The sequence below is a fragment of the Diadema antillarum genome, unplaced genomic scaffold, assembly GCF_040938485.1.
Source record: "Diadema antillarum isolate AM-2024a unplaced genomic scaffold, OU_Dant_1.0 scf00000088, whole genome shotgun sequence".
In the NCBI taxonomy this organism is placed as follows: domain Eukaryota; kingdom Metazoa; phylum Echinodermata; class Echinoidea; order Diadematoida; family Diadematidae; genus Diadema; species Diadema antillarum.
In genome coordinates, this window is record NW_027270977.1 from 248265 (window position 1) to 262594 (window position 14330).

At 36.6% G+C, this 14330-nt stretch overlaps 1 protein-coding gene across 1 annotated transcript; it reads right to left on the minus strand.

Moving 5' to 3' along the window:
* Window positions 1-6594: 6594 nt before the first annotated feature.
* LOC139718094 (Golgi-resident adenosine 3',5'-bisphosphate 3'-phosphatase-like) lies at window positions 6595-11392 on the minus strand. Its single transcript, XM_071629585.1, has 5 exons — window positions 11001-11392; window positions 9042-9207; window positions 8117-8221; window positions 7473-7646; window positions 6595-7092 (listed from the first exon to the last, which is right to left on the minus strand). The coding sequence occupies exons 1-5, from the start codon at window positions 11361-11363 to the stop codon at window positions 6827-6829; spliced, it is 1074 nt and encodes a 357-aa protein (XP_071485686.1). The 5' UTR covers window positions 11364-11392; the 3' UTR covers window positions 6595-6826.
* Between the last annotated feature and the right edge of the window lie 2938 nt (window positions 11393-14330).

Here is a 14330-nt window from a genome sequence, read left to right on the forward strand (position 1 = left end):
ATGTATGACCGTCATATTTGGCACATGGATAGAGCAACTCATACTCTACATGACCCAACATTTGAAATTTCTCAAGGCCATTCACTGAAGGCGCTACTTACCAAAATATAAAGAAATACATAGGAAATACGCTGAAATCATGTTTTTTCTTTGTATTTCTTTATCCCCAGCATATATGTTTTTATTTCATATCAATCATTTTAATATTTACCATAACGGAAAAGAAAGTCAACCTTCACTATTAGTCATGGTTGAAATTTCTCAAGGTCAACATATGGGGGCGCTATTCACTACAATATAAAGAAATATATGAAACCTATGATGTATTGCTTGGAATACTTGTAGATACATATATTGGTATCACATTTCATATTTCCAAAATATTGAAATTTTGAGTTTGCAGATTGATAATATGATAAACAAATGATATTACAGGTAAAGCTTGTGTAAAGATAACACAAAATAAAAGGGTAGTCTTTGGAAAATGCTGTATTTTCGATTATTTCTATCATATCCATTGCTTGATGCCTATGTCATATAAAAATAAAGGAAATAATAAGAAAACCATTTCAGAGTAATTCACAATCATAATTACTTCACCATTTGGTCCTTTGGCAAATTACAGCCAAGAAAACTCCCATTTCATCAATTATTATATTGTTAACTGACATTGGAACAGAAAATCATGCAAAATCTGACGAACATGGTTGTCAGTTTACGGTTGCCATGGCAACCAGCAATGTCGAACATAGCTAAATTATACATCAAAATGTTTGCAATAAGATTTTAGGACAAGTCACCAAATTTGGTGGAAATCGGGTTAAGGGTGTAGGAGTGGCAAACGAAAATATGGTAGGGGGGGGGGGGCACAATGTGCCCCCCCCCCCCTTGGGCTTTATAGGGTTAAAAGACACACACAGCAAAACAAACTAACACACAAACAAACAGACTAAGCACATTGTATCCTAACAAGAAATCTGTACCGGGAAACATCCTACTTACAATCATGAATACGCACAGTACAACTGCACAAAATATACTCTTCACAGAATCGGCGTTTGAAGATTTTAATTTCACTTAAAGCCAACACTACGAGAACAGCTTACAAAATGACAAAAAAGGAGCAATATTGCAGAATTGTTGATAGCCATACACATAACAATGAAAGACTGAAAATATACAACGCACTGCCCATTCATTACAATGATAGCTATGAAAAGCAGAAGTATAATGTGAAATCTCTAAATATTTTATTCTTACTTCTCTTTTTTCGTTAACATGAAGACAATTTGGAGTCGTCTTGCACATTTCTTTTATTTTCTTTTTTTCTCGCATAGTTGTAACTCACCCTATAAGACCTCTTCCAGAGATAGGAAGAGAGAGACAGAGGGATGCAGGCGGTATAAAGATCATAGATTGGATAAGGTGAAGCAAGTGTGAAAAAACAGTGTAGGCGTACACCACAAAACCACAGGCCCACACGAAGGGGAAAGCTTACACGACCCAAGAACTAGCCAAACCGAGGTCCAGTCTGTCCCTGATAGCTGCAGCCCACCGAGTGCTTTTTTCAGCGTGGCCAAGAGATGGCGCTCTCCAACTTATGGCCTCTTACTACTTAAACTTCTATTTTGTCAGCACCAAACATGAGCCTTTAACAGTGTGAGCTTACTGCAAATAACCTGTATGCATGAGAACTGCAGAGTTATCATGATGGCTGGGTTTGTGGTTGTAGACTTATTATCACTCATGAATAAAAGGGGAAACTTTATCAGAACTTTATCACAACTGCAACATAAAAATCTTACACAGCTCATAGCAATGCTATTCTATTGGGGCCCCTGTGGCAGGGCTCGACATTAGATTTTTTCTCTGATGGCCTATTCCACTGTTAACTTATTCACATTTGAAATCTTACTTACCTCACAAATAAACGCAGCGATCCGACAAACAAAATACTAATTGACAAATGAATATTACAATCCATTTTTTAGACTTAGTTGCTCAATTGGGATAGCAAGAGAAAAGGAGCAGTGACAATTGTATGTGTGATGTATTGTCATGATTAATACATGATTTCCAAAGAGAAACCTCAAATGCATTATCTTAGTCGCTATGGAAACATGAGATAACTGACATTATCTCTGGAATAAAAAGAGCAGTATTTACATGTGCAACAAAATGTACAGAAAAATAATTGCAATTTTATGGGACTCACTTTGCCAGAAAAACAAAAAATAATCATAATGGCTACAGCATGTACAATTGTCCGTTTAAATTTCCCTGGTAACAATAAAGCTATGAGTGATCATGAGTATTACTCTGTCATAAGCATGTTGAGGATAAGATGAAATTACAACAAGATATACAAAAAATAATGTACGAGACATACAAAGTACATTTGCCAGGCTACTAGATGTCTGTTATACAAAAAGAACAAAAGAAGGACAGGCCATGTCCCATGTACAAATGTCTGATGAAACAGAAATCACTCGGGCCTGATAGAATGCCCACACCGTGTCAAACTTTGCACGACTTCTTAATGTGGAAACTTTATCTGTCATGTTTACATGCAATGCACTGTAAACTGTAAACAGAACAAAAAACAAAACAGTCAAAAAAGCATCAATATGATACTGCATTTAAATAAAAATGTCTCAAGTGTGCTTCTGTATCCCTCTAAAAACATACAAGATATACAAATGTAGAAACAAGAACAAACACAAAAAACGGAAAAAAAAGAAGTACATATAGGTTCAAACTGACACCTTTTGTAAAATAAAAAACATCCACTCTACACACACAGATGGGTGATGCAAACTATTTCTGGGCACAATTTTCGCTGAATCAGCCTCACTGTTGTTCTCATTGAGTTAAAGATTTCAGATGCTTTGGATCACATGGGTGCAATATACATGTCGCGGATGCATTGGTCTTTTATTCTCAAGTTATAAAGTGGATCGAAAATATTTTACACCTCCTGATGAATATTACTTGAAGGCTCTGTATTTCAATGTTTCCTCTGAAAAAAAAAATAAAAAAAAGACATTTAAAGAATCAAAGTTCTCAGCTCCTACGTGGCTTATGAGTCTCTGATATCATGTAAATGCAAAAAGAAGAAAATACAACTAGACTTGAATGTAACAAAATGATAAATCCTTAAATTGTGAATCAGGGAGTGAGCAGAGCTACTACTTTTCATGTGTTCCACAGCAGTAGTGTTAGAAAAAAAAAAGTTTAGCAAACAGTCTATGATAATAGCATGCTGATATTTGTTAATAAAAATCTTAATAGTGAAAGCATGATTCACAACAAAATTGAAATACAGGATTTTTTTCCCACTGCATTTTGAATATCATCATGCAGCTAAAGCAGCAAACTTTGACACTTTCTGAAATTATGCCACCACAATGTTGAACAGTGCCTTATGTTGTCATCAAAGTGCTCTTAACTCATTGAGGATGAGCTGATTTTGCTGACATGCATTTCCCATACACAACTGCCCAAATATACCCGAGAATAATCTTCAACGGGTTAAAGCAAATAGTAAATGAATATTCTTGGCAAAAGAAAGAAAAAAAAAGTGCTGTCACTCAGTTGCTAGATGAAAGGAAGATGTTTTGTCTTGTATTTTGAACAGATAGAACTGGTTCAGAACTGCTTTCAGCTCTGGTTTATCCAATGACAAACAATGTTTCAAGATTATCTTAAACTTCATGATCTTTTGCCAATGTGACCACAGCTTAGGACACTGTCTCCCCATCATGTTCTCGGGTAAAGGTACATGATATATTTGCTGCTAATATTATCTTTTCCTATTCAAATTGGCAACACAAGTTTTACTGTGTATCCTTTAATGGAGAAAGATAACTAGTAGAGGGATGTGGCTAGATGCATAAAATCTGTACGACATTAAAAACAAACAAATATGCATACATCACAGAAGAATTGAGATAGAAACACTGGGTTTCATCTATTTACATGCACGGCCAATTCCAAGTGTCAGTCATTAAATTTTGTGATTGAGAGGCTTTTGAAAATCCAGCAACTGAAACAAGCATTGACATATAGAAACAAAATGTTCTAATGAAAGGGAATGTTTGAACTTTACCTCATGAAACAGGAAGAATAAATAGCTTTAATCATGATTAAAAGATAATGGCATCAAATACCAGAAGTGGGCTTTCTGGGACTACAGACTGGTACATGTAATACACAGTTGATGCACTTTGGCAGCATTTGTTCCTTGGCTTCTATAGTACACAGTGTAAAGTGATTATAATCCTGTAAAATTGCAAAAAAAAATGTATTCAATTGACCAAAGGAGGTTCAAGAGATGAAGTTCAAACTGGCTGTAATTATTCACAGAGCTGCCAGTTTGTTCCTTGGATGGACTGAAGAATTCAACTGGTGCATTCGTGCCTCTGCTGAACGAGGATCAAAGCCGCCATCTTTCTTCGCAATCTGAAAATTTATTTTGAATCATTTAAATTTATCATATGAAATGAAATTTCACCTGACGATAAAGCACATGCCACAGAAGGAAATACACATTGTACCATCCAGAAATATGTGCAGAAGTTTACATCTGAGCTGTATATTGTGAAAACACTTGAAACTGTACCCTGACTGCCCAGCCAATTTCATTATTTTTCCAGTCACTTGTGACAAATGAAAATGATATGGTATAATCTTCAAGTACAGTTACTTATATATTCATATGTCAGATTCCTATAAAGCCATGTAAACTTAAGTGATTTTGAATGGTATTTTATCAATCTTTGTACAATATTTGCGAATCCCTGTGTCTGTTCCAGTATGTACACATACCACTCATCTCATAAGAAAGGACGGCATAAAGTAATTACTATCATAAAGAGATATCTTCCTTGCACAAAGGGAGGTCATCATGCAATGATGCATGAATCCATTGTCTTCCTATCTGTGGGACAGCTCCAGTTTGGCACTTACTTCAAATATATTTTTTAGGGGCAGCATCAAACATGGATCAAAGAGAATACAACTGTTGACACTCCATCTCTATAAACCTCCTTGAATCAGCCATACCCACACCCAGAAGCTATTCGAAATCTATAAAGTCTATTCACAGTCCATGCCAAACACAGCTACATGTACATGTATAAATGAATAATATTCTCTGTATCATTCTGTACACTACTGTAACACACACACAAATGTAAAAGACAGATTGACATTCAAAACAAAATGCTACCATTTGTTTGAACTCAAAGCCTTGTTACACATTCAAACCTTGAGTTATTACATAATTCATCAGCACACCAGCTCAGAAATAATATTATGCACTTGTACAGGTGCAAGAAACTTGAGAGTGCCGTATGCAGTAGAAAAGTACAACAGCTCCACAGTCAAATGTACAATTATATATCAAAATCTTCCTGTAGGACATATTTAAATATTTATATTTGTATGAAAAAAAAAAATAGTAAGGTGGGTTAACAGAGTTGCCATTTCATTCTTCTACACTTTCTTGCTTAGACCTACATGTACCTCTATTTAAAAAGAATACACCAAAATTGTGTTGAAAAAAAAAATGTTAGTATCAGGTGAGAACCACAAAGAATCTGAATTACTCAGTAGCAGTGATATGCTTCGAAGAAGGTTGAAGTCATGGAAAGTCTGAGCACTCACAAATTTTCTATTTACAAATAAACTTGATATCTAAATGTGACACCATGTAATGAATAACCTCGTGATATTTCTCTTCCATTTTGTAAATTTTGTATATATAAACTAATGTTTTATCTTTTCTCCTTTTTTTTGACTTGAGCACTGGGTTGCCATATAAAAAATAGCCTTGTTTTCATGCATGTACGCATTCAATATTTCTTCTTTCTCTACCATACAAGAAATGTATGAAATTGATGAGATATGTATTCCTGTCTGTATGCTTGCTTCAATTTAATATCAAGTTTGTGTCTCACACCGGCCATATTCACAGACAATGGGCGTTTCTTCATCAGACCAAAGTTCAAACGTTGCTATTTTGCGGATTAGAAAAATAGCCCAATATCGTGTGTGCTTTTATCAGCTCAAAAACAGCAAGTTGACACATGCGTACTTTGCATCACTACTCTGCTCGGCAACAGAACTCTACGTAGAGTTCTGTGGGCTCAGCGCATGGTTCAAGTGATGGCATCGAGAAATTTTTTTCACCCCATGGAGACGCAAACTTGATTGCGCACTAATTCACAATCTGGACCAAGATTTCTTTGGGGAATTTTCCTGATCAGAAAGCACGCTATGAGCTTCTCCTTTGCATATCAACAGCGGGTTTATTTGACATCAGGCTAATTTTCTAACTACAAAATAGGCCGCTATTTTGAAACTTTAGTCTGATGAAGACAGGCCCAATGTAGTCCTTGCAATTAATTCCATTTGGACAAGAAATTTGGTTAGATATTAAGTAAATAACGATCCATTTCCCTTCTTGGTATTAGTATAGTGACTTGATTGGTTGAACAACATCACTTCCACCCCCTCCCCCTCCACAACTGCCCCCCCCCCCAAAAAAAAAAAAAAAAAAAAAAAAATCCTTCACCTAATGGACTTGGTAGCAGTTCAGTGTTTGTTGATATTGAATTACTCACCTACATGTATCTACTATTACATAAACAGAAGGAAATTTCACTCCTTGATTGTGTTCTTGTAGACAAAGAAGAATGGCCTCCCCGCATCCTCCTAGCTTTCTGATCAACGCTCATAAATCCAATACCTGAAACATTGTTCATCAATATTCATTGCATCACACACCTCTGTAGACCTCTATAAAGCTCTCGATGTTTCCATCCTAGGATTTTTCGGCCTTCATTCGTTCGTAGACCGGCTTCAGTTTCTCCAGGAACTGCTCGTGGTCCCATATCGTTGCCAGGAGCCCGTCCGGGTTCTTGGGGTCGTCATAGCGATCGTAGTCGATGACTCCGCCTTCCAGAGTGGACATCTTTGAATTCATCTCCTGGAGGATGGCGTTCCCAGCGCAGATGTCCCACTTCTTGATCAAGGTGACATGCACGTATGCGTCCGCCTTGCCTTCCAATAGAGACATGACTTTGTAACCTGAAAGAATATCCACAAGAGTACATCACTTGAAAATTTCTCTTCTTTTTTTTTTCTCAATTTGAAGACTGCAATAGACCGTCTCTGTAACTTATTACAATTTATGGATGTTTCTGTTCTAACAGCATAGCAACAAAGCATTTCATTCACCTGCTCCCTCCAATTACATTTCATATGTAGGATTTAGCTGTTGATAAGTCCGGCAAGCTTTCTGGTTGTTAAGGGAGACTTTTGTTAATAAAGTAATGCATAAAATCTGAATATCATAGAACCGGTCTACTGTCCTACACTACCAAAAACAGACCTACAAGAAATTAGATCAATCACTTGAATATAGAAAGCAGGGGATACAAAAATGCTCTTTTGCAAGATTACCGCACCTGCTCCTCCTGCTGGTATGACCTCGGTAGACTCGCCGAATGTTGTCTTGGCGACCTTTTCCACGTCGCCTGCGTGGCTCCTGGAGACGATGATGCGTGGACTCTTTAGGATGTTGGCGTCATACTTGATCTCCTGGAGGTGGGGGGCGTGTCCCTTTCCCACCCACGCCCAGCCTGGAAGTGAGATCAACAAGCAGGCATTAAAAGCAAAATCTACAGGGACAGTTCATCCTAATATTATGTTGCTTCGTAGGAAAAGAGAAAACTCAGTGAAATAGATCAGTGAACAGTTTTGAAAAAAGAAAATACACACACATACAAAAATTGTTACAGCTTAGACAGTCAAACAGATTGGAAACTCTGTATGACCTGTGTGTTGAGCAGATGTCCATTTGATTTTACACAAAATTTAGCCAATCTTTTAATCTTCTCCCAAGATAAACTTTCTTCAGACTCTGTTCTTGGTATATATTTAGAGTGCACATATGTGCAATACGTTTTGTGTGTCCTCCTCAACAAACAGTTCTCTTTGATCCCCTACAATTGAGAAATTATGTATACCTACTAGCAAATACAAACACAAATATATAGTTCCAAAAGAGTGCTCTTGGCAGGTGCTCGTACACTCAAAAGCCCAAACTTACTTGTTTTGGGTCCTTCTTCAAGAAAAGGCTTGTGGATGACCCCAATGACTGGCCTCCCCTTGACAGCCACACACACCATTGTGGTGACATACTGCAGCAAATCCTCTACGAGGTGCACAGATAAAGGAAAACACATACAAAAACAAAAACCAATAAGAAAAAAACGCTAGTATATATACATGAATGATGCACACACAGAGACATCACTGTTAGGTTGCAATTTTTTTATAACACATGAAAATTATATACATGTATTGTGAATGGACAGGCATTAATGCACTTACTCCAGCCTCTGTGTCAAATCACAAAAATAACATCTTGCAAAGATGTCAGTGACCTCCTCATTCACAAAAATATCTGTATGCAAAAAAATAACAGCATCTACACTAACAGATATCAATATGAACAATTACATCATCGCCTTTGAAATCCCCTCTACTTTTTACACACACAATTGTAATTGTAAAAAAATATATATATGTATAAACAAAAATTATATATTTGCAAATGTTTTTGGTGGACAAGTTCACACTACAGCCATTCCGTTGTTCAAGTCACGATTGTATTAATCTACATTAACCCGTTGATGATGGACCGATTCTGCTACAACACACATTTCCCATAGACACCTTCCCGAGTATACTTGGGACTTATCCTCAACAGGTTAAAAGTTAAATCACAATACTTGTATTTCACTGAAATGAACACAGCTCAAACAAGAATCTAGTGAAGATTTGGGTAAAGGCCACTGCAAGACTTTAGAGGGCCAATTCCATGCTATGTTTCAGCTGGAGTAAAATCATCAAGGTTGTGACTTGTGCTTTTGAATACATGACATAATGAATTTTTAAAAAAAAGGAAGAAGAAAGAATGAATGAATACAAATTACACACATCACAGAAGATAACTAATAAGTTTGGCCCACCTGTGTATTCTTGCGTTGCATCAAGAGGATCAACCCAAACTGTGATGTCGCCGGATGGAATCTTTTCGTCCGTCTGAATCACTTTGGAAACGATAGGAATATCTTTGTTGACGGGCTTCACGCTTTCCATGTTGAATTCTTTCTTCTCATGCTCCTCAGAGACAACCTGTTAAAAATGCAAAAAGAAAGGTATGATAGGGGGTTGTGTTTCCGGACACTTAATGTCTTAAGTTCGTGTGTGAAAACTTACCTATTTTACATAGAATATGCACCCTTCTTTACCTCAGACTTGATATAGACTCCTCATATACTAGACAACATACTCTGAAAATGGCGTGAGAATTCCTGGGTGCGTCATTTTCATTACAGACGCACTTACAATACACGTCCGGTCCCACAACCTGTCCAGTCCCACAACGCTTGGTCATACTACTAATCAGGCCAAGTCCTGGTTTGTCCACAGCTGTGGATGACCATCCACAGGACACCAGGGCAACTAATTCTCACCTAATGTACTACAACATGTTCTATGATTAAATTTACGATCACAACCACTGACACAGTCACAGATTGATACAAAGTGAGTAATTTCCCACCTCCGATATACATGTATGATATTTTAGTGAAAGAGCACCTGGAAAGCATGAAACACTTTACACCATGCAGCCTACCAAATCAACTATCAGTAGATCTATTAGTATTAATTTTAAAACCGGATCTAAAAAAAAAAGAAAAGGTCACAATTAAATACGCCTGATACATCTTTTTTTCTCACTTTTAGTGCAGTGGAGGATAGATATAAATTACAAAACCAAAGTCAGTCTAGGGTCTACCCCTATAAATTTACAATCCAACTCAAAATTTTAGGCTATTTTACGTCATGGTTTGGGATCACTCTCCTTGAAGCTTTATTCAGCCTTTATTTATGCCTACTGTATTATATTTTTACTTACATGTATGTTATAGACAGCTGGGCAATTGCACAATTGCCCATAGCTGCATCCCCAGACTGGTTTATAAGGGATCATATGTGACCCGCTACAACAAAAGGATCCTAAAGTCGCTGACGGCTGAGCCAAGAAAATCGAGTTTGAAGTCACATCATCAAAATTGGTCAAAACAGTTCGATTTCTGTTTTTGGCATAATTTTGTAGTCTAATGTTTTGTCTATCTGTGATCATCTGCCGAAATTTCGAAGCTAAATGATCAAATGAAAGGCAAGAAATTAGCATTTTTCTGGGCCATGATTTTTCGACTTTCAACGTAACAGAAACGTGTCCGAAGATTTGGATTTAGCACCGCAACTAGACTCCGCCCCTAGCAACGAGGAAGTGATCTTATTGGTCAGTGCTTGGCATCCTGATTACTGATTGGTCGTGCGTAGACCGCTGGCGCTAAGCTTGCACGAACACTGCGGAGGTCGCTAGGAGCATACCTTCTATTGTCAAGCGGTGAAAACTGTCTCGCCTCCCCTTGATCATGGTAGCGTCAGAAGGAAAACTTTCAAGGCGTTTTTCTCGAAACTCTGATTTCCTCAACCACTTGACATGCGCTAATAAAATCATCGATATCTCCGCAACCGAGTACTGTTATGATTTGTGTTATATATGAAATTAAAGTAAAAGAGGAAGGGAATAATGTCATGTCATTTTCAGAAAATTGTCCTTCCCCGACTTTCGGATCCTTTTGGCTTTTGTAGTAGCGGGTCACATATAGTTTTATGAAATATGAAAAAGATGCAATTTCAAAAAGGATTCAACGTTTATTTGATGAAAATCTTGAAATGGCTAATCTAGCTAATCTAGATTATCTAGTATTATTAATATTAATTTGGTTCTAACGTTGATCAGAATACAAGTTAAAGACTAGACTCGTCGACGTAAGACTTTGACGAAGTGCAGTGACAGTGGCAGTGTGCATGTGACTGCAGATCTTAAGTTAATCACATTGTGAGCTTACAAAGACAGAAGGGAATGACTTCTTAAATCCAGATACGATAGCTTCATGTGACTTCATATCACCATCCGTGACAGGGTTGTTCATTCCTTCCTTGGTCTTTCCTTTGCTGGCTTCGTTGAGCCGGTGCGAGTCGCGGATAGCCTTCACCACTACGCCTCCACGTTCAGCTAGCTGGATGCTGGCTGCGAGCAGTTCCTTCATGCTGATCAGTTCACCTTTCGAAGCCGAAATTACCTCATTTGCTTTGGTATCAGAACCATTGTAATATGTTCTTTGTATAAACAGAAGTGTACCTCCCCCTAGAAGTACAAGCACTATGACACCAAATGGATTTAGGCGTATGTTCGGCATTGCGAAAGACATTTGGAAAGTTGTCCGTCGTATCAACAATCTTTTCACGTGTATGGGACTGAGCACAAGAATTGTTCATTTGTTTTGTATACGTGTACGTTTACACGACAAACTGCGCCGGTGGATGATGTTCGGCTGGCGTTCGGCTGTGGTGCTGGTGGACTTGCCCGTAAACGTGTCCAATCTGAGACAATAGATTAATTTTATTTATTAGTCTTTTGGAAACGCCATTTTTTCAGAATTATAGGCATTTAAAACTATTAGTTATATATTTTTAAATTCTTTCTAACATTTGTTTTTTAAATGTTGAAAGTTAAAATAAAAATTATACTCATCAATAACTACTACTACCAATTGGCAAATGGTGCTAACGAGGAAAAAATAATAATAGCACCAACCCCTCCCCACTCCCCTCCCACCCCCAGGCCTATTATGCACAAGGATAGAAACTCGTCTAACATCCCAAACTTTTATGTAGGCCTGTAAAGCACTTTTATATTTCTGGTGACACTTCCGGGTTTAATCAGCAGCTGACAAGCAAGCAAGCAAAACAAAACAAAACAAAACAAGAACAAAAATAAAATAAAATGGGGGGGGGGGGGGGAGGGTGCTCGCCAGTGCGCCTCCTCCTGGATCCACCACTGGGTTGTTAGACCATGGGATGACATGGAAAAATCAGCCTAGTTTTTGAGTTTCGTAGTCCGTATTTAGGCTCCACCTGAAAATGTGCCAACCTATGGTAATTTGGGGTGCTGAATCCAAATATCAATGTTGCCAAGTCAGCAACATGCACGTTCTAATGATATTAGTGCTTAATTATGCAAATTTATGCAGGAATGTGATATTTTCAGTTTGTGTTGGTGGGTCTGCATTTGGATCACTGAAAATTAGCAAAGTGGGATAATTTTTGTGTGCTGAGTCCATATATGAATGTCATTTAGTCAGAAATGTGTGCCCTTTTTCATATTTATGCTTAATTATGCAAATTTCAGGTATTCTATGCAAAATTCCTATTATTTCTATTTCATCTTGGTATCATGCGTTTGAACCAATGAAAATTCATACATTGGAGTTATTTGGGATGCTGAGTTCATTTATGAATGATGAAAAATCATTAGCCATCATGTTAACTTGATCAGTGCTTGATTATGCAAATTAGATTAATTTATGCAGAACATAGTATTTTCATTCTTTCAGAGCGAGTCTTCATTTGTGGAGCAATGAAAATTAGCACAGTTGTTAAATTGGGGGTGCTGATTCCAAATATAAATGTGGTAAAATCAGTCACCTGCATGATTGTACTTGATTATGTAAATTTAATTAATTAATGCAAGATACAGTAATTTCTTCTTTCTTGGTTGGTCTGTGTATTTTGATCACTGGGGGAAAATGCCCAGTGGGGTTATAAGGGTTAGGGTCCGTATGTACAGGAAATGTTTCCAAGTTAAGCTGCATGTGATCAGAGCTTAATGACACAGAGTACAAACTACAGTGATGCACTGCATTTGGTTTGCAAATTAAGTGTTTAATTAAAGCTTTTCCACATCCACACATTATCCAGGGGTAAAATTACGTGTATACTCAGATCATGGTCATTGTAATAACAAATGATTCATAATCTTATTGCCAGCTGATATGATCTCTTATTATTTAAAAAAATAAACTATTCAATCACACAGTCTCTGTATCTCTGTCTGTCTGTCTGTCTGGCTGTCTGTCTCTCTTTCTCTCTCTCTCTCTCTCTCTCTCTCTCGATATTATATATATATATATATATATATATATATATATATCGCACATCAGAACTTTTTGCAACACAGGCAAAATAGTGCACAAGGTACTTTAAACTCAAATGAGAACTTACAAAATGTTTCACATCGGAATACCTATGCTATATTAAATGTTCAGTTTACAATTAATCACTTTTATTTCACTTTAATTAGATCTCAATTTCAGTCACACAAAGTGGTCCATTAGTATCATTAGCAATGAGACTATCCACAAATTGTGTCTAGTAGTTCTGGACCGAAATTAGGAGTAGTAAAGAGACTCCATTGACCCCTCCCTAACAGGTCAGGTGCACTGATAAATTTTGATAAAAATGAAGGTAACGACAAAACAACTTAGCATAAGCAACGCTCTGCTCCTGATACAAAATGCTCGGCATCTGTCCATGTAAATTTATTAATTAATTAATTAATTTGAAGAGTTTGTTTGCAAAAACCGATAAGTCCATTTTTGAAGATTTTAGAATACGGTCTCTGTCATAAAGTACAAAATAATACCTTTTAAATGATATATTGGTCAGTACATATAAAGGTATATTTTTGAAGTTAAATGATATATTGGTCACGACATATAACGGTACATTTTTAAAGTTATGGTCATAAGAAGCAAAAATTTTCTTATTATTCTCTTTATTTTTCTTGACCTTTAATCGCAAATATCTCCATTTCGCAAATATGGACTTATCGGTTTTTGCAAACAAACTCTTCAAATATAAAATGTTTTAATTTAAAGTGCAGCTGAATAATAATTGGGATATTTGCCTTTTTGTTTTGTTTTATTTCGTTTTGTTATCTTTTGTGTGTATTTTTCCTTTGTTACTTGCAATTTTGTGTATAATTTCTATGTGGTATAGATTTACTCTTAAAATCTATAGCTATATTTTTGATTGCAATTTGTAGCCTCTTATCTCTAAGGGAATCGGCCTTGATAAGTTCTATACGGTCTTTTTTTTATTCCCACAAATGCTAAGTAGGCCTATATCTTTTGCATTATACCTTTTATTTCCAATGTAAATGTAATGTTGAATATGTTATGTCCGTGTATGTGCGTTTTTATGCTTTTTAGCATGTGGAATAAATAAGATTGAAATGAATTGAATTGAATTAATTCAGGGAAAAGATGCACAGGTTGTTTTTCTATTATTTTTCAGCACTGGATTGTGTTATAATATAGGACCTACAGAGTTTGAAT

Coding starts and splice junctions, on each gene's coding strand:
- LOC139718094 (XM_071629585.1), bottom strand. CDS start 11,363: ATGTCTTTCGCAATGCCGAACATACGCCTAAATCCATTTGGTGTCATA. Junction 8,222..9,041: donor TGCAACGCAAGAATACACAG/GTGGGCCAAACT, acceptor TGCACCTCGTAG/AGGATTTGCTGCAGTATGTC. Junction 7,647..8,116: donor TGAAGAAGGACCCAAAACAA/GTAAGTTTGGGC, acceptor TCTCACTTCCAG/GCTGGGCGTGGGTGGGAAAG.